This window comes from Pongo abelii, chromosome 23 (genome assembly GCF_028885655.2).
Source record: "Pongo abelii isolate AG06213 chromosome 23, NHGRI_mPonAbe1-v2.0_pri, whole genome shotgun sequence".
NCBI classification, from domain to species: Eukaryota; Metazoa; Chordata; class Mammalia; order Primates; family Hominidae; genus Pongo; species Pongo abelii.
The window spans coordinates 52,461,657-52,486,228 of NC_085929.1; the positions used below are offsets into that span (position 1 = coordinate 52,461,657).

The 24,572-nt window shown below is 57.6% G+C and overlaps 1 protein-coding gene across 2 annotated transcripts in view; it reads right to left on the bottom strand.

Annotated features, from left to right (window-relative positions):
* The window catches only part of WNT7B (Wnt family member 7B), a 55,447-nt gene that overhangs the window by 16,595 nt on the left and 14,280 nt on the right, over nucleotides 1–24,572 (bottom strand). For both annotated transcript variants that reach the window (XM_024240116.3, XM_024240115.3), the window contains exon 2: nucleotides 11,841–12,067. In XM_024240116.3, coding sequence (XP_024095884.1) covers nucleotides 11,841–12,067 — 227 coding nt within the window. The remainder of the gene's footprint in view (nucleotides 1–11,840; nucleotides 12,068–24,572) is intronic.

The following is a 24,572-nucleotide window of genomic DNA, read 5'->3' on the forward strand; positions in this document are numbered from 1 at the left end:
AGGTTGCAGTGAGCCGAGACAGCGCCATTGCACTCCAGCCTGGGCAATAGAGCGAGACTCCGTCTAAAAAAACAAAAAAAAGACATTTTCTACAACTCAACAATAAAATGGTTAACAACTCAATTAGAAAGGACAAAGACTAATGGATGAATGGATAAAGAAAAGCTAGTATAGATACACAACTGAATATTACTCAGCCATGAAAAAAGAATGAAACCGTGTCATCCCTGCAGTGGCACTCACGTCATCATGTGAAGTAAAAGAAGCCAGGCACAGAGAGACAAATATCACATGTTCTCACTCACATGGAAGAGCTAAAAAAGTTGATGTTATTGAGGTAGAGAGTGGAATGACAGACACCAGCGGCTGGGGAGGGTGTTGGAGGATGAAGAAAGGTAGGTTAAGAGGTACAAAGATGGCTGAGTGCGGTGGCTCACACCTGTAATCTCAGCACTTTGGGAGGCTGGGGTGGGTAGATCACCTGAGGTCAGGAGTTCAAGACCAGCCTGACCAATATGGTGAAATCCCATCTCTACTAAAAATACAAAAATTAGCCAGGCGTGGTGGTGCGTGCCTGTAATACCAGCTACTCGGGAGGCTGAGGCAGGAGAATCACTTGAACCTGGGAGGGGGCGGGTTGCAATGAACCAAGATCTCACCACTGCACTCCAGCCTGGGCAACAAAGCAGGAATCTGTCTTGGAAAAAAAAAAAAAGATACAAATACACACAGGTGGAAGGAGTGAGTCTGACAGCACGGTGGGGTGACTACAGTTAACAACAACATGTTGTGTGTTTCAGAACAACCAGAAGAGAGAACTGGAAATGTTCCCAACACACAGAAATGATAAATATTCTAAAGGAAGGAAATCTTAAATACCCTGACTTGATTGTTACACATTGTATACATGTATCAACATATCACATGGACCCCATAAATATGTGTAATATTAAGTATTAATTTTCAATCAAAAAATAAAAGCTAAAAAATAGTAGGCCAAGGACCTGAACAGACATTTGTCCAAAGAAGGTATGAAAACATCCAATAAGCAGACAAAAGATTCTCAGCATCATTAGCTGTCAAGGAAATGCAAATCCAACCCACAATGAGATGCCACTTCACACGCACTAGGAATAAAAGGCAAAAAAGACTGACAATACCAAGTGTTGGTGAGGATGTGGAGAAATGGGGACCCCTGTATGCTGGTGGCAGTGTGAGATGCTGGTGGCAGTGTGAGATGCTGCAGCCACTGTGGCAAAGTTGGGCACCTCCTCAAAAACTTAAATGTAGGGTCACCATGTGACCCAGCACCACCACTCCTATGCATACACTTCAGAGACATGAAACAGGCGCCCACTTATATATTGTGCAGAAGTATTCATAGTATCCTTATTTGTAACAGACCAAGGTAGAAACAACCCAGATGTCCATCGATGGACGAAAGGATAAGGAAAATGTGTTCTATCCATACGGCAGAATATTACTCAGCCTTAAAAAGGAGTGAAGTATTGATATATGCTCCAGTGTGGATAAAACTCGAACATATCGGCTGGGCACAGTGGCTCACGCCTGTAGTCCCAACACTTTGGGAAGCCGAGACGGGCAGATGCCTTAAGCCTGGGAGTTTGAGACCAGCCTGGGCAACATGGCAAAACCCTGTCTCTACACACACACACACACACGTGCGTGCGCACACACACAAATAGCCAGGTGTGGTGGTGCACGTGCCTGTGGTCCCAGCTCCTCAAGAGGCTGAGGCAAGGAGGGTCACTTGGGCCTAGGAGATCAAGGTTGCAGTGAGCCAAGATCACAACACTGCACTCCAGCCTGGGCAACATACAGCCTGGGGTTGAGACCCTATCTCAACCCCCACCTCAAAAAACCCCAAAACATCGTGCCAAGTGAAAGAAGCTAGACACCAAAGGCCACATATAGTGTGATTCCATTTCTGTGAAATGCCCAGAGGAGCAGGAGTTGGAGAGACAGACAGCACCTTAGTGTTGCCAGTGGCGAGAGGACTGGGACTGATTAAGCCATAGGGTTTCTTTCTGGGGTGATGAAAATGTTCTAAAATCAACTGCAGTGACAGCTACACAACTCTGGATATACTAAAAACCGTGGGCTTGTACACATTAAATGGATGAATTGTAAAGTATGTGAATTAGATCTCAGTGAAACTGTGATGGACACATAGGGGCAATGGATGGCTTTCAGAGGGTTTCATACCCATGTCCTACTCAATTTAAACCCTCCCTGAGGCCCCATGGGTATGAACTAAGACCCCCCGCCTCACAATTAGGACACTGGGCTCAGGAGAGGCAGGCGACCGGCCCAAGGTGACACAGCAGGTGAGACACCGAGCCGGGATCTGACCGGGACCCCAGAGTTTGTGCTCAGCCCACTCCACACCCACCGGGCCAGGGAAAGCTGCAAAGTCTGCCTTGTACCTCACTGACCTGGGCGCCATGCTTGCCTGTGCCAGCCTCTGACACTCTACACATGCGCGACACTGCCTGTAACCCTCACATTATTGCCACCTGTGTGTCCCTGGCACCAAGTACAGCCTCCCTCCTGGCCGGACCTCCCAGGGTCCCAGGGGTGAGGCTCTTAGCCTCCCGTCCATCAAGTAGCTGCCCAAGGCCAAGTGCAAGGCCAAGCACACAGCAGGGCGGGGCCAACACACCGAACCCGGGGAGCAGACAGGCTGGGAGCGGCTCACAGACAGTGCCGCCAGAGGCCAGGGGTCAGGGGTCAGAGCCACAGAGGAGCTGGCAGGGTAGGGTGGCTGGAGGGACTGGGGTGCAGGGTGGCCAATGGGGGCTCCTCTCAGGAAGGGATGCTGAAGGTGGGTCCCGAAGGATGGGAGAGGTGAGGAACACAGAGGTGCAGGGAACAGTGCTCCAGGCAGAGGGAACAGCAATGCTAAGACCCTGAGGTGAGAATGAGCTGAGCATGAGTGGTTTGTCCCAGCACAGATCAGTGATGATGAAGTGGGGGACGGCCCTTGGGGGCTGTACCATGTTGCCCTCAGAGAAGACCTTGGACTTTGTTCTGAAAAGATGGAAGCCCCTGGAAGGTGTCACTTTGACTTACATTAAAAGGGACCCTCCACCCCACCCAGTGGGAGGCCTGTGCAAGGGTTTGGGTAAGAAATGCTGATGACCCGCCAGGTAGAGGAGGTGAAAAGTGGCCAGGTCTCAGAGTCTCAGGGTGGAGCTAACGGGATTAGCAAGTGGATCAGGTGAGGGGGTTTAGGGAGAAAAGAGTGCAGAAGGGCCGGGTGCAGTGGCTCACACCTGTAATCCCGGCACCTTGGGAGGCCAAGGCAGGTGGATCACCTGAGATCAGGGGTTTGAGACCAGCCTGGCCAACATGGTGAAACCCCGTCTGTACTAAAAATACAAAAATTAGCCTGGTGTGGTGGCAGGGGCCTGTAATCCCAGCTACTCGGGAAGCTGAGCCAGCAGAATCACTTGAACCCAGGAGGTGAAGGTTGCAGTGAGCTGAGATCACATCACTGCACTCCAGCCTGGGCGACACTCCAGCCTTTGTTTCAAAAAAAAAAGAGAGTGCAGACTCTTCTGCAGTGAGGACCCCAATGCAGTGAGGGCAGCTGGTGGGGGGCTGTTAGCAGGAAGCTGGACAGGATCAAGTGGAAAGAGTTGCCTCGGCCACGGGTGGCTTAAAGTGCCCAGGGATGGCAGGAGAGAGGCGAGGGGCTGGTGGGAACTCAAGCCTGGCACCAAGAAGATGTCCCAGCGTTGCCCAGCCCCCACCTCCCGGGGCCAACCCCCCATGGAACTGGGGCTTGTGCTCCGTGGCCCTGGCCAAGGCCCTCACTCCTCGAGCCTCAGCTTCCCCATTACCATGGGATGAGGCCTGGTGTCATGGGTTCTTTAAAATCCCTTTAGCAGGGGAGCTTTTGTGAGATAGACTTTCCTGAAGAATAGTTCAGGGAAGGACTGCTGGGGCTGATGTAGGGTAGGGATGCAGGGTGGGGTGGGGTCCCTGAGGCCTGGCTGGGGAGGGGTCCCTGGGACACGGTTGGCTGGGTAGCTCCTTGGTTTTCTGAGCCCCCGTCTGCCCCCTACCCCACCTGATTCCCAGCCTCTTCACAGCCTAGAGCTGGACGGGGGAGTACTGTACCCCCCTCCCCAGTTTACTGGTGTAGAGATTGAGACCGAGGGAGGTGAGGAGACACCCCTGGGCCACACCCGCAGCTCCTGGTGTTACCCGGTCCAGCTGGTGTGGCGCCCGTGTCCAGGCTGGGGGTCTTGGTCTAGACAGGACTCGAAGTGGCTGTTGGGCACAGAAGCTGGAAGAGAAGCTCAGGGCCCAGGTGGGGCCCCACAATGGCCCCCTGTGGCTGTCCACGCCCCAGCCTGCCCTTTGACCCCAGCAGGGCTCAGTCACAGGGGGACAACTCACTGCCTGAGCTAGTCTGGGATCTGCATCCCTGACACACACAGAGCTCAGGCTGGGGACATCGGGGTGGAGGCAGAGACCAAGGCACGGGCAGAGAAGCCGCCAGGCCACACAGCTTGGCCCCAATCCCTGCTTGTGCAGTTGAAGGATCAGAAGCCCAGAGCCCTGGCCTGCCTGGCCCTGCTGCAATCCCAGCCTGGACCACCTGCGGCCGAGGCGCGCTCTGGACAGGGAGGGCTGGACAGGCTGCCTCACACCCTGCGCCTAATTTTGTGGCTTACACGAAGGTGATAGCAGCACGCACCTCGTGGGGTCCTACGTGGGTGAGTTGAGGCAGTGGAGGGCTCAGGACGGGTAGGAACATAAAAGTGCTGGATGCGTCTGGGCCGCTTTTATTAATATTACCCATCTCCGAGCAGGCCTGGACCCTGGGCCCCATGGTCCTGGCCTGGGTGCAGCCTGAGTGGGTGCTGCGTGTGTGTGCATGTGTGCACGTGTGTGTGTGCGTGTGCAGTGTGCACGTATGTGCATGTGTGTAGGCATGTGTGTGTGTGCAGTGTGCATGTGTATGTGCGTGTGTGCAGTGTGCACATGTGTGCACGTGTGTGCATGTGTTTATGTGTGTGCATGTGTGTGTGCGCCAGGTGTACTGCTGTATGTCTCTCCACATGTCTCTGTCCTTCCCCCTCTGTTTCTCCCTCTCCCTCTTGGTCCCTTGGTCCCTCTCTGTCCCTCTGTCTCTCTCCGGCCCCACCCGGCCCCCGCCCCGGCTCGGGCTGAGTCAGCGTCTCCACATTAAGCTCTTCCCTGCCGTTGTCATAAACAGATCATGGGAAAAAGTCATGCCAGGTCCAAACATGCCGGCGCCCGTGCGCCTGAGGCCTTTGTTCCGACCCAGCGGAGGCCCTCACACGCCAAGCGGCAGCCCCCCAGGTGGGGACAGCAGGCTCTGAGTGGGAAGGACCTGGCCTTCCAGGAGCTTTTCCCCAGCCCTGAGGTGCTGGGGGAGCCCAGGAGGCCCCTCCTGTGTCCAGCCCAGGGTGGCCTGCCCTTGGGAGTGCTCTGGCAAAGCCAGCAACCGCCTGTGTGAGGTGGCACAGAGACCCCTTCCTCCCCGGGGCTGCCCCAGGGCCTCTCAGCACCTGGATCCTGGTGGGCAGTTCCCTGACAGCCTGTGGGCTTCTCTGGCCCTTGGGGGCCACATGGCCTTGGGTGAGTCACACGGTCTCCTTGTGAGCCTCAGTCTCCACATCTGTGATGTGTGGACGACAGGTCCTCAGGTGGTCATGTGACAGGGCCCAGCCCAGGCGGGGGCTACAGCCAGGAAAGAAATGACTCTCTCGAAAAGGCGGCAGGAGTTGGGCTGAGTAATGGCTGAGGGCCGGGAGGCTGTGCCCCTGTGAGGCCGAGGGAGGGGCCCTACCCACCCTGGGGTCTGTGTCCTGCCTCAGTGGCCCAGGGCTCTGGAGCTTTTGCCCATGGAACCCATGTGGGAAGCTCTGCGGGGACCTCCATGTCCCCATTCTGAGGAGAAACCCCAAATCCTGGCAGAGTCCCAGCCCCCACCTCGGCCCCTCATGAGGCAGGTGGGGCAGCAAGGTCCCCAGGGCACCAGGCTGCACCCAGGGTCACACAGTGGGACCCGGGCAGGTAGGGCCTGTGTCCTTGGCCGTAGCCTCTCCGCAGCCAGACCCCATCCCCACTCCACTCTTGTCCGTCTGTCAGGGCCCCTGCCGGGGAGGATGGAAAATTCCCAACTTGGATGAGTTCCAGGTGGCCTTGGAGGGGCCATGTGGAAGGACTGGGACTGGAGGACCAGCAACCGCCTAGCCCACAGGGCCTCCATGCCACCCCCAGGAAGGGGCACAGCCCTGCCACTGCCACAGCCCCTCGGGCTCCATCCTCCCAGGAGCCTGTGAGCTGCCTTCCCCGGGAGGGGCAGCCCCGGCCTCATCCCGCCCCGAGCCAGGAGTGGGCTTGGGCAGCTTCGCCTCCGGGAAAGGCTTTCTGACCCTGGCCTTCAAGGTCCCAGTTGTCCCTACAGTCCTGGCTGCCTGGCCCCTGAGCCTCAGAAATGTCTGCTGAGCTGACTTGGGCTGGGCCCCCGGGATGAGGGCGGAGGTGGGGAGCGACCAGGGTCATCAGCCTGAGGCCTGCAGACCACCAAGGTGTGGCCAGCACGAGACTGGGCCCAGCAGGCATTGCCTCCTGGCCCGGCCCCATTGGCCTGTCCTCACCCATCGTGTCCTGGGTGCAAGCCCTGGCCTGGCATACAGCAGGCACTCAATGAATGCAGGCTGATGAACAACCAGGCCTGATGAAGGGGGCTGCCCTCCCGCCCCCGTGCTGACTGTCCTCCGAAAACGGCTGCTCAGTGACTCTCTGCCCTCAGACTGCCCCACCCCACACTGGAGGACAGTGTCCTGGGAGTGACGGTCAGATCCAGGTTCAAATGTCCCTTCTGCCCCTGACCAGATGTCTTGGGGCCACCCCCTCCTGTCCCCTATGGGTGCAGCACCGCTCAATGGAAGGTTCAGGCGAGCCGCAGGTGTCAGCTGAAATTTTCTAGTAGCCACATTAAGAAAAGTGAAAATAATTTTGGTGAACTTAATTTTTTTTTTTTGAGATGGAGATTCACTCTTGTTGCCCAGGCTGGACTGCAGTGGCGTGATCTCGGCTCACTGCAACCTCCATCACCCAGGTTCAAGTGATTCCCCTGCCTCAGCCTCCTGAGTAGCTGGGAGTACAGGCATGTGCCACCACACTCAGCTAATTTTGAATTTTTAGTAGAGATGGGGTTTCACCATGTTAATCAGGCTGGTGTCAAACTCCTGACTTCAAGTGATCCACCCGCCTCAGCTTCCCAAAGTGCTGGAATTACAAGTGTGAGCCACCATGCCTGGCTGGTGAACTTAATTTTGATAGTATATTTTATTTAGCCAATAGATCCAAAATCTTACCATCTCAATACGTAATCAGTAGAAGAGTTATTCAAGAGACACTATATTTGCTTTTGGGGTTTGAGTCTTCAAAATCCATGCATACCTTACACTTACGGCACATGTCGTTTGGCCCGTACCATATTACACTTTCCTGCCAGAGGTGGCTTGGGACCACCAGAGTGAACAAGTGAAGAGTCCAGCCCTCGAGACCTCGTCCCTCCTGGGGGTCACTGGGCCTGGTCTGCAAAGCCCCGCAGGGCAGTAGGTACACCTGGCCTGGGAGTCACCCTCTCACCCCATGACCCCTGGCCTCTCAGATACCCCGAGATGGGTCCCTTGGCCCGTCAGGCTGTCCAGCAGCCGACAGCCCTTGCTGAGCCCCTGCTGTGTGCAGCCCAGGAAGACACTCCCCACGCAGAGCTCGCCCCCAAAGCAAACAGGAGCGGGCGACAGCTGTGCTGGTGTCCCGGGCTGCTCACGTGAGCATGGATTAGGGGCAGTCCCTATGCCTGGTCATGTCTGAGGCTAGCACATGATGGGCAGGACTCAGCGTTCCCTGGCAGCTCAAGGGTGGGGCTAGGGGGCCCGAGAGCACGCAGTCACTGCCCCAGGCCCAGGCCCGTGGTCCTGGGGGACTCTGGGCTCCGGGGGGGCGGGGGGGCGGCGCAGTGGTTGGAAGGAAGCGGCCTGCAGAGGGAAGCCCTCACCTGCTCAGAATCTCCTATGCCTTCTGGGCCCTCCAGAGCTTCACTGGTGCTCCAGCCCTGCCCTCACCCTCCAGCCTCTCCTGTTAGCCCTGGAAGCTCCTGTCATTCCTGCAAAAGTGCTCTCGCCTTTCTGGCCCCAGAGCCTCAGCAGATGCTGTTCCATCCACCTGGCGCCCCCTTCCCTGTGCTCACCTCCTGTCTGGCCTGGGTCACCTCCTCCGGGAAGCCCTTGCTGACATCCCTGATTCGATGATAGCACCTGTTTGAAACTCCCTGCCTTGCTGGGGGGCCCCAGGTTTCCAACAGACTTTCCTGGGATACGAGGTTCTCCTGATGCTCACGCCGCCCCTTCATTCTCCTCCCCCAGCCGTGGCAGAAGACTGCTCAGCTGGGGACAGTCACCTCTAAGCTCATTTCCAGTCAACAGAAGAGACAAGAGACAAGCCTCTCTCGACACATGAGGAATAGGCCTGGGATGGGCTCAGGAGGCCTCCAGGCACGAGGGGGGCCACAGCAGTGGAGTGGGGCCTAGCGTGAGCCTTGACCCTCTGAGGCGAGCAGAGCAACTGGAACCCAGGGGCCCAGGGCAAAGCCGGTACAGGGTCATTAGAATAAACATCTGTCTAATGGGGAGAAGTGAGCGCCCCATCCTCAGAGGCATACAAGCACCCACACCAGGTGATGGAAAAGGGATTGGAACTTTGCACAGAGGGTTGATTTGCCCTTTTAAGGGGTACCCTTTCAGCCCACGAGATTTAGGCACAGCCCAAGGTCAAGGCCTGAAAGGGGCTGTCCCACCCACGCAGGCCAATCATTAATTGGCACTGCTTGAGTGGCTGTTCCCACGAGTGTCCTGGCAGCCTGCCAACCTATGGCCCAGCTCCCAGCCCATGCCAGGGCACCCAGCTGGCCTCGGACATGGCTGGCCTCCCTGATCGGCCCCTCTTTCTGCTCATGACTCCCCGCAGCTGAGCCCTGGAAGGGGAGCGGGGCCTGGCGTGCTTGGGGAGGAGAGAGGAGCCAGATATGCCTGAAACTCTAGTTTTCAGAAGGGATGTGGGGAACCTGGGTGAATATGGGAGGCAGCTACTCAGATTCCAGGCTAAGAAGTTCACTTTATCCTGAGGCCATAAGGAGCTACTGCAGATTTTGGAGGAAGAGCTTCTGTTTAACTCAGCAGCTAGGGCTGGCGTGGGCAGGAGGCAGTGACAGCTGCCAGGGGAGGGCCAGAAAGGCAGACCGTGCTGCAGCCATGGGGCAGAGCCCTGAGGTGTATGGGGAAATGATACCAGGTTTCTGCTGAGACAACTGGCCGGGAGAAATTTGGGGACAGGAGATTTAAATAACACGGTGCTGAGTGTGTCGGGCCAGAGGTTCGCATGGGTCTCAGGGAATGGAAGCCGTGAGCAGGAGTGAGCCTGCAGCTGAGAGGGCAGAGCCAGGCGAGGGGGCCAAGGTGCACCTGGAGGAGCCGGCACTTCCCAGCTGGGACGGGGCAGAGAAGTCCAGGCTACAAGCCGGGGCCCAGAAGCCAGGGAAGAGGGGGGACAGTTGACAGCAGGAGGGTCACGAGCGGCCCAGACCAAGAGCAGTGGGGGCGATCAAGGGTGTGAGGTGAGGATGGTGGGTGTGGACAGCTCTGCCAAAATGTTTGCTTCTGAAATGCTCGGGAAAGCAACGGGGGTGTCTTAGGTGGGCTCCCGAGCAGAAGAGACTGAGACGCGATGCAGCGCTTCCAGGATCGAGGAACAGGACAGGACACACAGCCACATGGCCACACAGCCTGATCCCCAGGCGAGCTCGGGGACCCCACAGTGATGCCCAGGGTGGCCCAGATGTCCCTCACCCCATGTCTCATGGTCCCAAATAAAGTCCAAGCTCCCAGCCCTCTGTCGAGCAGCAGGACGATTTCCACGTCTGCCCCTTTCCTGGCGCGGCAAGACAGCAAGGATTAGCAGGAAGGGCGAGGGACACCTGATCGACGCTCAGCTCCACCACAACTCCCCGGGGGCTCGGCCGGGAGGCAGGGGCACCCACAGCTGCCTCTGAGCCCGCCAGCTCAGCACTGAGGGGCCAGGCAGGCAGATGGGCCCTGGCATGAGTGAGCACTCGTGCCGACGCCCTCCCCACTGGGGTGGATGGGCAGCCCTGCCTGCCACAGCTGGCACCTGGAGGGAGGGAACTGCACTTGGGTGGTGGGGCCCCAGGGAGTGGGCGGTGCCACCCTCCTTGCTGTGCCAGGCGCCACCCACAGGCTGCTCACCACAAAGGGGGCCCCAGGGGCTTTTCCCCTGCGCCACCCCCAGCCCCACACCAGCGTTCCAAGCCCTGCAGAACCTAGCTCTGGCCTGTGTCCCGGCAGCTGCGGCTCTGCTCGGCTCCAGGATCAGAAGGACATGTTATGCCCATGGGCTGGGCACCCCTGCAAGCCTGGCACTGTGCCAGAGTTATCCCCCCCGCCCCGCCTCTTGCCACAGCCTGGAGGGCAAGGCACATCACTAGCCCCACTCCCATGCACACAACAGCAGTTTACTGAGCACCTGGGAGAGCCACGGGGACCCATACGAGGGCCTACTGGCTTGGAGCTCACGTCACCAGTGGGGAAGCTGAGGCCCTGAGCAGCCCCAAGTGATGTGTTCAAGGTCACACAGCTGGATTCAAACCCAGGTCAGGCTCCAAAGATCCTTTTATTTTTTTTTTTTCTTCCTGAGACAGAGTCTTGCTCTTTCACCCAGACTGGAGTGCACTGGTGCCATCTCGGCTCACTGCAACCTCCCTCCACCTCCCGGATTCAAGCAATTCTCCTGCTTCAGCCTCCCAAGTAGCTGGGATTGTCTGGCTATTTTTTCTCTTTTTAGTAGAGACGGGGTTTCACCATGTTGGCCAGGATGGTCTCGATCTCTTGACCTCAGGTGATCCACCCACCTCGGCCTCCCAAAGTGCTGGGATTACAGGCGTGAGCCACCGGGTCCGGCCCAAAAGTCACTTTGTAAAGCCCCTCTCTGGGCCTCAGTCTCCTTGTCTGTAAAATGGACATGATGAAGCCTTACCCCCGAGGCTGTGAGGACAGGGAGGGGTTGTGGCCTCATGGGCTGTGCACAGGCAGCAGGGATCTTGCCAGCCCACCTGGCGGGTTTCAGTGATTGCTTGGTGTCCATCAAACCACTCCCCACACCCGCCCACCCGCCCTGCCCTCCGGCCATCGGATTCCTCGTGCTCCACATGTCATGCTGGAGCATCCCGCACAGTTCACTCGGCTCCCTCTACCCAGCTCCACTCTCGGAATCCACGACATTCACACAGCACTTCCTGTGCCCCAGCTACCCCCTGCAGTAAGCGTTACTACTCCCTGCTCTCCAGATACAGGAATGGAGGTGCTGCCAGAAGAGGCAACGTGCCTCCCTCTACACGGCTGCTAGGCAGCGACAGAATGGGCCCCAACCACTGCATGGCACCGCCAGCACTGCCGTGCCACCAGCCTACAGGCCCAAGGGCCCACGGCCACGTCACGACGATGTCCTCCAGCCCCAAGCAAGGACCCTCATCTGCACACAGCCTGGCTCCCATTGAGGCCTCCCCTGCCCCAGACGCAGCGGTGCTGCCTAGGGCCAGGCCAGGCACGCAGAAGGGCTCACAGGAAGGCAAAGAAATCGGCCCCCCAGGAGGCGTGCGCGGAACAGCGGCCTGGGCTGGCCTTCGGTGGGTGGCCTGGCCCACTGCCCCTGGCCACAATGGCTGGGCCCCTTGAGCCCAGAGGTGCCCTTACCTACTCGGAGCTCTTGCCCGAAGACGGTCTTCTCGCCGAGGGCAGAGCAGTTCCAGCGTCCAAAGCGGAACTGGTACTGGCACTCGTTGATGCCCATCTGCGCCCCCTCCCCGATCACAATGATGGCATCGGGCCGGCTCTGACAGATGGCACGCTGCCGCGGGGCTAGGCCAGGAATCTTGTTGCAGATGATGTTGGCTCCCAGGGCCACCACGGATGACAGTGCTCTGCGGAGGGGAGGAGACAGAGGCCGTGAGACGGCGGCGGCCAGCACCCCTCCTCACCCCCAACACCTTTCCCCCACTCAGCCTCTCAGTCGCAAGCCCTGCACTAGCTCCGCCCACCAGGGCACAAGCAGATCCCTGCCCTTGAGGGGCTGTTTCCCATCAACTCACACGCGTGACCCCAGGATACCACACAAGTCACCCCAACTCACACGCGTGACCCCAGCCACACACACCCAGGCCTCTGAGCCTCAGAATGGAGAATCACGCAACCACAAGTCCCACAGCTCTCCAGGCCACTGAATCAGATACACAGCCCTTCAGATCAGATAGCATCATGCCTGGGATGTGGCAGCCGCCAACTCGGGACTGTCTGCGCTGTCTCTAAGCGGCAGACCCCAACTCCCCGACCAATGGGGCTTTCCCCTCATTTATAAATTCCCTGATGGCCCCTCCGTGGCACCTGGGCCAGGCAGGCTGCTGAAAAGGCCGGCAGCCAAGCCCATCCGGTACTGACTCCAGCTCCCACCTGTGTGTAACTTTGAGAAGGCGCTCCCTGTCTGAGCCTCAGTTTCCACACCCATGAAATGGGGGTATAAAACACCCATCCCCCACCACCCGACCACAGGCTCAGACGACCACAGGGAGAAAGCCTGCACCGGGAATGGCGGCTGTTGCTGTTTTCTCTCCTGTCGGGGTGACTGGGTGCACGCAGAGGAAGAAATTAGGCCTGCAGCAAATTGAGCACCTACTGTGTGCTGGGCTCGGCAGGGGCCTTATTGCAATACTGCAGCCTCGAAGTGGTCCCCCGAGGGGACTTTGTCATTAATCTCCTAGCAACTCTCATGACCTGAAGCCCTAGACAGGAACCCGCAGGTCACGCTCACTCTACTTCAAGTGATATCAGTGGGATTGTCATTTGTTCGTTTATATATTTGTTTGTTTATTTTGAGACAGAGTTTCAGAGTCTCACTCTGTCACCCAGGCTGGAGTGCAGTGGTGTGATCTCAGCTCATTGCAACCTCCACATTCCGAGTTCAAGCCATCCTTTTGCCTTAGCCTCCCGAGTAGCTGTACTACAGTTGCCCACCACCACACCTGGCTAATTTTTGTATTTTTAGTAGAGACAGGATTTCATCATGTTGGCCAGGCTGGTCTCGAACTCCTGACCTCAGGTCATCTGCCCGCCTCGGCCTCCCAAACTGCTGGGATTACAGGTGTGAGCCACCGCACCCAGCCTTGTGTGTTTTCTTAATGAGGTGAAATTCCCATAACATAAAATGAACCATTTTGAAGTGTACAGTTCTGTGGCATTTAATACATTCAGTGTTATGCAACCTCTAGCACCGTCAGGTTCCCAGATATTTCCACCACCCTAGAAGGAAACTGTACCCATCAGTCACTCCCTGTTCTCCCCTCCCTGACCCAGCAACCACCAGTCTGCTTTCTGTTCCCATGGATTTGCCCATTCTGGACGTTTCCTATGGATGGAATCCTTCATCATGTGACCTTTGGCGTCTGGCTTCTTTCACTTAGCGTCGTGTTTTCAAGGGTCATCCACGTGGTCACAGGTCAGTGCTTCATGCCTTTCTAAGGCTGAGTGATATTCCATTGTGTGGATAGACCACATTTTGTATATCCTTTCATGGCTGGTGGGCATTTCGGCTGTTTCCACCTTTGGACTACTGTGAGTGATGCCGCCATTAACGTGCGGGTGAGGTTTCTGTTTGAACCTGTTTTCAGTCTCTGGGGCATGGACCTACGAGTTGCTGGGTCAGGTGGTCCCTTCACTTTCTGAGGACTTGCCGGACCACCCTCCACAGCGGCTGCCCCAGTCATCTGGCTTTAAGCACCCATGGAAGGGGCAGTGAGCTGGAAGGAGGGGGGCGGCTGGTTTCAGGCAGACCTGCAGGCAACAGTGGGTTTCAGCACAGCGCTTGGCTTCAAGACAACAGATCAGGCTTGTTTAGTGAGGGGGCAAGATGTGGGAGTTGGGGGGACCGCCAGGGGCTCCCTGAAGCTGATGCCCATGGCCCTGGGCCCCTAGTGTGCTGGGAACCCTTCCTCTACCTACTGCCCGCCCGCCCTTTTCTTGAGGGAAACAAGTCAGTGATTTTCCAGGGCGGCCGAGCACCCACAGCCAGCTGGAAAGTCCCCGTGTGGCCTGAGCTCACAGCACATGCTGCAGCCGGGCTGCCAGGGCGACACTCAATCCCCGAGGCCCGCCCGGCCCGCCCACTAATCTGGCCAAGACCTCCCTGGGTCTCCCACGGGCACAATGGGCAGAAAAGCTCCAGGCTGGCGTGGAGGAAGAGCATCTGGATGGGTGGGGCTGGGAGCGGGCTGGAATCTGGGGAATTCAGCCCAAAGTAATTGTAGATCCTCGGAAAACCGAGCTGGGGAAATGAGATGGATGGGAATCCTGCCGGGCACCCTGTTTGCCGTGGGGCAGAGCCCGCCTCAGTCCCGGCCTGAGGGACACTCTCCAGTCCCAATCTCCCAGCAGGCTCAGGGCCGAGAAACCCCCATTATCTGCAGTAGGTACCCTTGCTGGGGGGACCATGATGGGACTTAGTGTGGACCCTGGGGGCGGCAGCGGATCATTGCCATGGCCAAAGCCCTGGCCTCCCGCCTCCAGCCAGCTGTCCACCACCGGCCCTGCCAGCACCCAGATCTGCCATGCCAATCTGCTCAAAGCCCATCCATAGCTCCCCATTGCCCAGGGGACCATCCCAGCCCCTGTGCCTGGAACTAGAGGCCTTGTGGGGTCTGGCCTTGGATGACCCCGCCTCCCAGCTGTGTCTGCTGGTCCCTCCCCTGGCTGCTGCCCCTTCTCCGTTTTTCTGTCTGACATATTCCATTTCCCTTTCAGGGCCCAGGTGAAAGCCCCACTCTGCTGAAGCTCCTGATTCCCTGGCACTGAGGGGGAGCGCGGTGGGCGCTGGTTTTGCGGGTGTAGAGCTCGTTCTGCAGTCTCACAGACACCGCGTCCATGCCCGGCTTCCCCCTCGCCATGTCCCCGGCTTCCTCTCACAGTCTGTGTCCCCAGCTTCCCCTCACAGTCACTGTGTCCATGCCTGGCTTCCCCCTCACCGTGTCCCCGGCTTCCCCTCACAGTCACCACGTCCGTGCCCGGCTTCCCCTCACAGTCACCGTGTCCGTGCCCGGCTTCCCCTCACAGTCACCGTGTCCGTGCCCGGCTTCCCCTCACAGTCACCATGTCCGTGCCTGGCTTCCCCCTCACCATGTCCCCAGCTTCCTCTCACAGTCTGTGTCCCCGGCTTCCCCTCACAGTCACCATGTCCCCAGCTTCCCCTCACAGTCACCGTGTCCATGCCCCGCTTCCCCAGCAGACGGTGGGCCCCTCCAGGACAGTGTCAAGTCTGCGCTCAGTCAGGTCTCAGGGCTGCCAGGCGTGGCCATCCCGAGTGTTTGTGGAATCGATAAATGAATAAATGAACAAGTCAGTACTTAAGAACCACATCTGAAAGAACTACAACTCAACAACAAAAAGACAAACAACCAGTGTTACAATGAGCAAAGTGCTTGTAGACATTTCTCCAAAGAAGATATACACACCACCAACAAGCTCTGGAGAAGATGCTCAACCTCAGTAATCACTGGAGAAGTGCAAACCAAAACCAAAATGAGATGCCGCCTCACACCCACTAGGATGGCTATGATTAAAAAAAAGAAGAAGAAAGAAAAGAACAAGTGTTGCCAAGGATGTGGAGAAACTGAAACCCTCACACACTGACAATAGGAGCATACAATGGTATAGCCACTGTAGACAATGGTTTGGCAGTTCCTCAATAAGTTCAACCTGGAGTCACCCAGCGAGTCCACCCCTTGGTATATATTCAAATGAACTGAAGACAGGTGTTTAGACTAAAGCTTGTACACAAATGATCATAGTAGCACTATTCACAATAGCCAAATGGTGGAAACAAACTCAGTGCCTGTCAACAGCTGAGTGGATAAACCAAATGTGGTCCATCTATACAATGGAACATTATGTGGCCATAAAAACAAGCAAAGCACTGGGTTATGCCACGGTGTGGAAGAACTCAACAATACAATGTTACATGAAGGAAGCTAGACCCCAAAACCACGTACTGTGTGGTTCCACGGCTATGAAATGTCCAGAATAGGCAAATCCATCAAGACAGAAAGTAGAAAGGTGATTGCCAGGGCTGGGAGGAGGAACGGGGAACAGGGAGTGGCTGCCTAATGGATATGGAATTTCCATCTGGGGTGATGGAAAGTTCTGGAACTGGGGGTAGTGACTGCACCACATTGTGAATGGACTAAATGCCACTGAATTGTTCACTTAAAAATAGTTAAAGTGGTAAATTTTATTTTACGTATTTTAACCACGATTTTAAAAAACTCTATCTATATACAGGACTTCTGCATCCCAGTGAAGATTAGGACCCAATTGAAGGGGATGCGAGAGGCCCACCCAGCCGACGCCCTGCTTGCCTTCTTGCACACTTATCCGGGGTACGTGGGGCTGACAGAGCAGAGGGACTAGAGCCCCCAGCAGCCCCCCGCATGCCCGTGCATGGGTTAAAGGGGAAGTAAAGGCATCGGGGAATAGAATACAGGCTCCTGCACTGTATTTTATGCCAGGAGTATAAATAATTAGATGTGGTTGATAATTCAGAAATAATTTCAAAATTGTCTCCCTTACTAAGTGGGGGTGTTTGTGTTTCCACTAACAATACCAAGTGCTCCCATTCTGAGGGTCGACTCTGGGCCGTTGGGACCTCAGACCTCACCTGTGTATCATTTAATCCTCACCTTGCTAGGTGAGTGGTGCCATCCTCATTTTGCTGGTGTGCAGACTGGAGCTCAGAGAGGCTAGGGGACCTGCCTGGCGCTGCACAGCCAGGCTCGGAGCCCAGTCTCTGAATCCAGAACTCAGGTAGAAGAAGGAGTGCCACATAGTAAGTGTGGGACACACGCTGGAACATGGCCTGGAGCAGGCACTGTGTCGGCTTTTCATTCTCAAAACAGCTTAAGTTCTTCCTTTGCTTAAAATCCTTCAGGCTGTGCAGCAATTCATCCCAGGTGCACAGGCGGCTCCCATGCAGCTGCCATCCCTGCCCTCCCACTGCTGCCCCGGGCACTGTCCAGTCTGACCCCTGCCCTCCCTGAGCCGGCCTGGCCCTGCCACACCCCAGGCCTGGCCCATGCCATTCCTTCCACCTGGAAGCGAGGGGGCTGGGGAGAGGGGTGACTGGGACGGGCCCTCCTTAGAGAATGGTCGGCATGGGAAGTGGGGGAAAAATATCTACCAACTATTTTTATAGCCAGTGATTTAGAGGAGGCCAGAGAGCCATGCGGGTAGTGTGCTGGGGCCATTGGGGAGCGTGGGCCGGCCATGGGCACCCTCAGCAAACCCTGTGGGGCGGACCCAGCTTCGCTCCAAGTGTGAAAACTCTCAGGGGTGGCTTCCTCATCCTCAGCTGCTTGCCTGGGTGCCGAGGGAAGGTTGGCCAGGAAGGCTCTGAGTGGCTGTGAGTGCAGAGATGCTGGGAGCAGGGGCATTCATGTTTCAGTCGCTGACCTTTTTCATGGAAAATTCTGCCCCCGGCTCGTCCCCCTGCATTGAATGGGGCCTCGGGACACAGGCGAGATGCCAGATGGGATGGGCAGGTTGCAAGTCTGGAAAGTTTCCTTACCCCAGCCTGGGCTAGTCCGCTGCAGGGAGGGTGCTTATGGGAGAAGAGTTTAGCCCTGCAGACAAGAAGCCTCCTCCTCATTCCCCAGGGACCATGGACAAGGCCCTGCAGTCTCAGGCCAGAGGCCAGCAGAGGTCCAGGAGCTTCCTGAGATGCATCCTGGCGCAAGCAGAGGTCCAGGAGCTTCCTGAGATGTATCCTGGCGCAGGCTTTGAGCCGCCCCGTGTATAAGGAGGGCCTGCCACCAGGTAGCAGAACGAACTTGCTCTTTGGCAGAGTGGCCCCAAGGGAGTGAGTGGGGCTGCCTCCAGGAGGAGGTGGCTGCAGTGGGGGTGAGGGACAGGTGAGGACACTCCAGCCCCTTCAACCACTGCCAGGTGACAGAAGAGAGCAGAAGTGGACAGCAGGCAAGTCCTTGGCTGCAGTGTTAGCCAGGTACCAGGCCAGCCCCGCAGCCCTGGGGTGCCTGAGTCTGCAAATTCCTAGCTGTGAGACTCAGGCAAGTTTCTTAACTGTGTCTCAGTTTCCTCCTCTCTCAAATGGGAGTGATAACAGCCCCCATCCATCTCAGAGCCGCTGGGAGGGGCCATCTTGTGGCGTACACAGCACGGGCCGCTGGCCTGCAGTGACAGCCCTCATTATTAACCCTTGAAGCTTGAGACTGCAAGCTCATTACTGACCTCATTCACTGGACACACAATCTCTGACCCCCAGGATCCAGCCTCCCCCGGGAGATCAGGGACCAGCTTCATCTATGGGGCCCCAAGCCCAAGACCAGCAATTGTGAAGCCACTGGGTATCCGCGTCAGCCACTGCACCCACCACCGATGGGTCCATGCCCAGATCAGCCCTTCCCTGCGACCCAGCGATCTGTCTCCTGTACCCAGGAAAAACGCGTGCATGTGATCACCCAATGATATGCACATGGGTCTATAGCACAAATGGGAAACAATCTAGGCGTCTGTCAACAGGAGGACAGATAAATAAAGTGTGGTCCATTCATGCAGCGTGACTACACAGCGAGGAAACTGCTGACACGCGTCAACACGGATGGGCCTCATAGACGTCATGGCGCATGAAAGAAGACAGGAAAGAGGATGTGTGGATTCCACCACTTCTAAGAATCTCCGGCCAGGCACAGTGGCTCACGCCTGTAATCCCAGCCCGTTGGGAGGCTGAGGCAGGCGGATCATGAAGTCAGGAGATCGAGACCATCCTGACCAACACGGTGAAGCCCCATCTCTACTAAAAATACAAAAATTAGCTGGGCGTGGTGGCATGTGCCTATAATCCCAGCTACTCAGAAAGCTGAGGCAGGAGAATCGCTTGAATCAGGCAGTTGGAGGCTGCAGTGAGCCAAGATCGCACCACTGCACTCCAGCCTGGTGACAGAGCGAGACTCTGTCTCAAAAAAAAAAAAAAAAAAAAAAAAAATCCAGGACAAGCCCACCTCATCTTGGAGACAGAAATCAGAGTAGTTACTCTTGGGTGGGTGGCACCGACTGGGAGTGAGCAGAGGGAGCCTGCCGGTATGCCAGAATGTTCTATGTTCCAAGCCGGGACATAGTGTACATGTATGTAAAAATGCATTAAGGTGTCCACTTGAGATTTCTGCATTTTACATAAGTTATATCTCAGCATAAAAGTAAAGTATTATAGCATGTGACTTTATTGAAATGGGGCAATAACAAAGCAGGAATGGAAACTCCAGGCTTCTTACAATAATTAAAATACAGAAAACAGGCCAGGCGCGGTGGCTCACACCTGTAATTGCAGCACTTTGGGAAGCCGAGAAGAGTGGGTCACCTAAGGTCAGGAGTTTGAGGCCAGCCTAGCCAACAGGGTGAAACCCTGTCTCTACTAAAAATACAAGAATTAGCCAGGCATGGTGGTGCACGCCTGTGATCTCAGCTACTTGGGAGGCTGAGGCAGGAGAATTGCTTGAACCAGGAGGCGAAAGTTGCAGTGAGCTATCACACCACTGCACTCCAGCCTGCGTGAGGGAGCGAGACTCCATCTCAAAAAAAAACAAAACAGAAAACACACTTCAAAATTCAAATGCCAACATTAAAAATCATGCCCTTGTGCTTTGTATGTGCCTAGCCCGCATGGGGGCTAGCCTTTCCTGCACACATGCTCCATGGGGCCGCTGGCCTGGGCCAGCCACCGACCTAAGGCAGAGCTGGGCTGAGCCAGAATGCCCTGCCAGGGCTCCTCTGCCCCAGCCTGTGCCCATCAGCCAGCCTGTCCCCACCAGGCCCTCAGCCTCTCTGGACCCTGAATGCAGGCAACAGCCCACCACAGCAGCTCCCAGGCAGTGAGAAGGTTAAGGGCAGGAGACCTCAGGGAGTTGTGGGGGCTCATGGCGCTTGGTGGAGTGCCCTCCTGCTCTGCCTGTACCCAGCCTGGCACTCAGGCAGTGGACAGAGCCGCCCACATAGCCACCATCCTTCCTCCGAAAGGAGCAGGGCCCGTCAGCAGTGATGCGGAGACCAGGGTTGTGGAACGTGGCCCCTCTGGCTAAGACCCTCATCTGGGCGACACCATCTCTGCCAAGGCCCAGCCTGGGGGCTCCCTCCTCCAACAGTCTCAGGAGCTTTGGGGTGACCTGTCGTCTCACTCTTGGGTACCCTGAGCCCAGGTAGCAGGGAGTGGGCAGCATCTCACCTGTGACCAGAATTAGAGCCGCCCTGTCCTCTCCCCGACACCCCTGCTGTGCTCAGGAGTTTCTCCCGCTTCAAAGCCTGCCCCAGCAGGTAGGAGTCTAACCTAAATCCCTCATGCTATCAGGGTCTTCAGTGGTTGAGGCAGAGTGGACACCCACTGCATGCCTGACTAGCCTCAGAGTCCCCTCATGGTTGCTATTTCAAAGCTCGGAGGGCCAAGGGCTAGAATGGTGACAATAATCATGATTACTCTTCCCTCAGAACAGGAATCGGAGGTCCAGAAAGGTTCAGCAGCCTTCCTGGCAGCTCAGGAAGGCAGGGAGCGAGCAGGGCTGGAACCCACCCCCCGTCCTGGGGCTGGCCAGTGCCCTGTCATCAACCCTGCCCCTGGGACATACCCCATTCCTGACCCTCAGACAGCGGGGGCAGGATGGGCAGAGTGTGGTCACTTGTCCTCCTGGAGAGGCACCCTCCCGTGTAAGTCCCTAGGGTCAGGAGGCTGCATCTGGGGCCAGGCTGTGGGGGGTGGGCCTTCCCTGAGGAGCTCTTGGAGAAGGACGCCCCCCCACGTGCACCAAGCTGTAAGGAGTCTCTCAGGCTCCAGACTGAGTCACGGGCCCTCCCCGAACAGGTCCAAGCCCCCATAGCTGGGTCCAGGATGGCAGAACCATCTTACTCCCCACGATATGCTGGGCCTGGTGCAAGGCCAGGCGTGGCAGAGCCTCAGCTGTCACCTCAGGATGAGTGAATGAATGGTGGGTGACGAGTGGCTGACAGACACATGCGGGAGACACTCTTCCCCGACAGAGGCCCTGTCTGTGCAGGCAGCAGGATGGGGCATCTGGGACACCCTCAGCGGGGCTGGGGCTGCAGGCTGGACAGGGGGTGGGCAGCAGCATGGCCATGGGGTGTCCCCTTGTCACTCAGACTGTGTTACAGGTCAGTCGAAACCAGCTTGCACCCCCACTTCACATAGGGTTGAGAAAATGCCCACGGTCCACATCAGGGCCCTGCGTTTAAAACTGGGGGATGAGGTGGTGAGGATTATGAGGGTGAAACCACCCAAAGTTGCCCTCGAGAGGGCACAGCTCCCCGCCAGCAACAGGACAAGCTGTGTCTTTCTGGTGATGCAGCCTGGGAGAAATCGGCTGTGCTATGACACAGATGTGGGCTCATGTCCCGAGGAGGCCTGGGAGCCAGGCACCTCCACCTCAGTATCCCGTTTCTCCTCCAAATTCCCAAAAACCGACCCCACAAACCACAGCCCAGCTCTGTTTTGCCAGTGGGGGTGCAAATGGCCCCACAGCAGCAGAGACTCCTCCCACCTGGCTGGACCCCCGCTCTCCCGCCTCGCTCTGGACTGGACACCGGCTCCCAACATGGCACCCAAGCAGCCCTAGTGCTGCCCACCCCACCCAGCTCAGGGTGGAAGTAGCCCCTACCCCGCCACTGAAAGCATTCCCCAGAAGGACCGGGGCAGCTCTCCGTAGGGGAGACACGAGATCTGACTTCTTCCTGGAACCCAGCTGGAGACTGCCCGGGCCTCAGCATCCCAGACCCCCCCCAGAGCCGCAGGAACCAGAAGCGGGAACCCTAGGGCCGTCTGCCCTCCCCCGCAGATAACATGGACCTCTATCAAAAAGCTCATCGGAGGTCAGAAAGGCTTTCCCCAGCATGCCCCGCTCTGCCCCCAGGGCACCCAACCCGCCATCCTGCCCCTGGCATGGGCCCACGCCCCACCCTGACACCGGCAGGTTCATGGCCTCGGGGCCTGCCTGAGCCACCTCCCAGCCCCAGCCCAGGCTGCTTCTCCTTGACCACTTTGGCCAGGTGGCCCCAGGCCTGCCCCCTCAGCCCTCACTCTTGCCCACACCCGTTCCTCCTTCCTAGCATGCTGGCCTGCCCCTGACCTGCTGAGCTCTCCACTGCAGAGACCCCTCCTTGGGGAGGCATTTCCACCCACCAGCCCCCTCTGGGAGCGCCCAGACTGTGCTTGACCTCTCAGGCTGTCCTAAAGCCACTGTGTCAGCGGCAGACTCCCCAGGGCAGGGGTCCCCAGCATTGCCCAGCATCTGGCCAGGCCCTACGCTCACCTTGGTCATGAGCCACCCCACCCCCCAAGCTGAGGGAGCATGGGCAGCCCCCTCCCCAGCTCTCTGGGTGGCAGGGACAGGCTGGCTGAGCCCGGGCCTGATCTCCGGCCTCCCTCCCGGCCCCAGGCCCTGGCTGCCGGGCTGCCCCGGGCTCCTGCGGCCCACACTCCTGGCCCGGGGCGCTTTGTAATTCTTCCTTCTCAGGCATCTTCTGGCAAAAATATTTGAAGAATGTTCCAATTATCTGTGATCAGCCAGGGAGGCGGGCCTGGGTCCACCCATCCAGGAAGTAAGTCAGCAGATACCCGGGAGGACAGCACCTGGCCCCTGTGCCCACCCAGGGCCGAGTCCTCGCCAGCCTCTTCCTCAGGTGGGCAGAGGGTTGGCCCAGAACTTTCCATCCATATAGGGGCTCTTCTATGGCTTTGGAGCCCAGCAGGGTTCCTTGGGGCTGAGTATGGGGCAGGGGCTGGTGGTGGCCTCAGTGTTCCTGCCTGTCAAATGGGGATCAGAATGTGGGCCAGGTCTGGGGTCATTCAGCAGACCCCATGAGCCACAGGCTGCAGACTAGCCAGATACCCCTACTCACCCAGAGCAGAGCTCCACCTGCACCTGCCCCATAACGCCTGACCCCACAGCAGCTCTGGCGCTGCCCTCAGAGGAGGCTGGAAGGGACGCATTGCCGCCCAGAACTGGGCGCGCCGATAAGAAGGAACCAGAGAGAATGAATAGGACAGGTCTGGGCTCAACAGCTGGTGCCCCGTCCTTCGAGGAGGCACAGGGAGCTGGACAGGTGGGGGGTAGGCAAGGAAGGGGCTGGGGAGAGCAGAGGGCTGATACCCCCAGGGCCCAGCTCAGGAGTGAGGCCATCCCTCTGACCCTCTCTGCCCCTCCCGGCCTCAGTTTCCCATCTGTGTAGTGAGGGGCTGAGGTGACAATCTGGGTACCTGCAGCTGTGTCCTAAAGAGGTTCGCTTGCTTGCTTGGGTTTGGGGTCCTGTGTTCGAGTTCTGCTCAGCCACTGGCTCTCACTGGCCTCCCTGAGCCTCAGTTTGCCGGTCTGTCCAATGGGGAGAACCGGCCTGCTGGTGGGTGGGGCATCCTGCAGCCTACACTCCACCACAGTCCCGCCTGCCACTCTTTCCACGCCACTGCTCTGCTCAGCTCTCAGCTCTCAGTGTTCCCAGGGAAGGGAGCAGAGCGTCCGCTTGCTCCCTCGCGCCCCCGGCGGGCGGCTGCCCTCCCACCCTCCCCACATAGCTGGCATTCCTGGCCTGGCAGCCTGGGACCCCACCCTGGAGAAGAACCAGACCGCCTGGGAAAAAGCTGGTGAAGAGCTGGGGGCCCCAGCAGGGCTGAGGCTGCTGCAGGTGGATGAGCCACAGCCATGGGGTCCATTGCACCCCTGGCCAACACAAGGAGCCCGCAGCTAATGAGGTCAAGGGCAGACACTCCCAGCCACCATATCTGCTAAATCTGTGAAATGAGAGCCTCACCCATTCACTGTGACCTCCCAAACTGCAGGACGCTGACCTCTGACTTCAGAACCTTCCAGATCTCTACTGGCACCCAGGGCCCATCAGGATGCACCAGGTGCTGGCCACACTGGACTAGCTCCTCCCCGTCCAGGGGCAGGCACTTTGCCCCCTCCAGCAGCCAGGCAAGATTCCAGACCCAGCTTAGTGCCTCCTCCTCCAAGAAGTCCACCAGGGTCTCTCTCAGTTCTCCCCTCTCCACTCCCTGCAGGATCACATCTGTGCTGGGCTCCTGAGGAAGCCGTTGGGACTGAAATTCAGCTATGCCCTTCCCTAGGTCTTACTCTGGCCCTTCTCTTTGCTTCCCACAGTACAGATGGGAATAGAAACACCCAGAGATGCCACAGTACCTGAGACCACCCAGCTAGCTGAGACCCGAGCAAGGATGGGACTCCCAGTCCTGGCCCTGGCCCTGATGCCACAGATCTGTTGGACGCAGGGGTGCCTTGCAGGCCTGGGTGACCAGGATGCCAACCTGAAACCTCAGGACAGATGGGTGGGTGGACAGACAGGTGAACACGTTGGAGG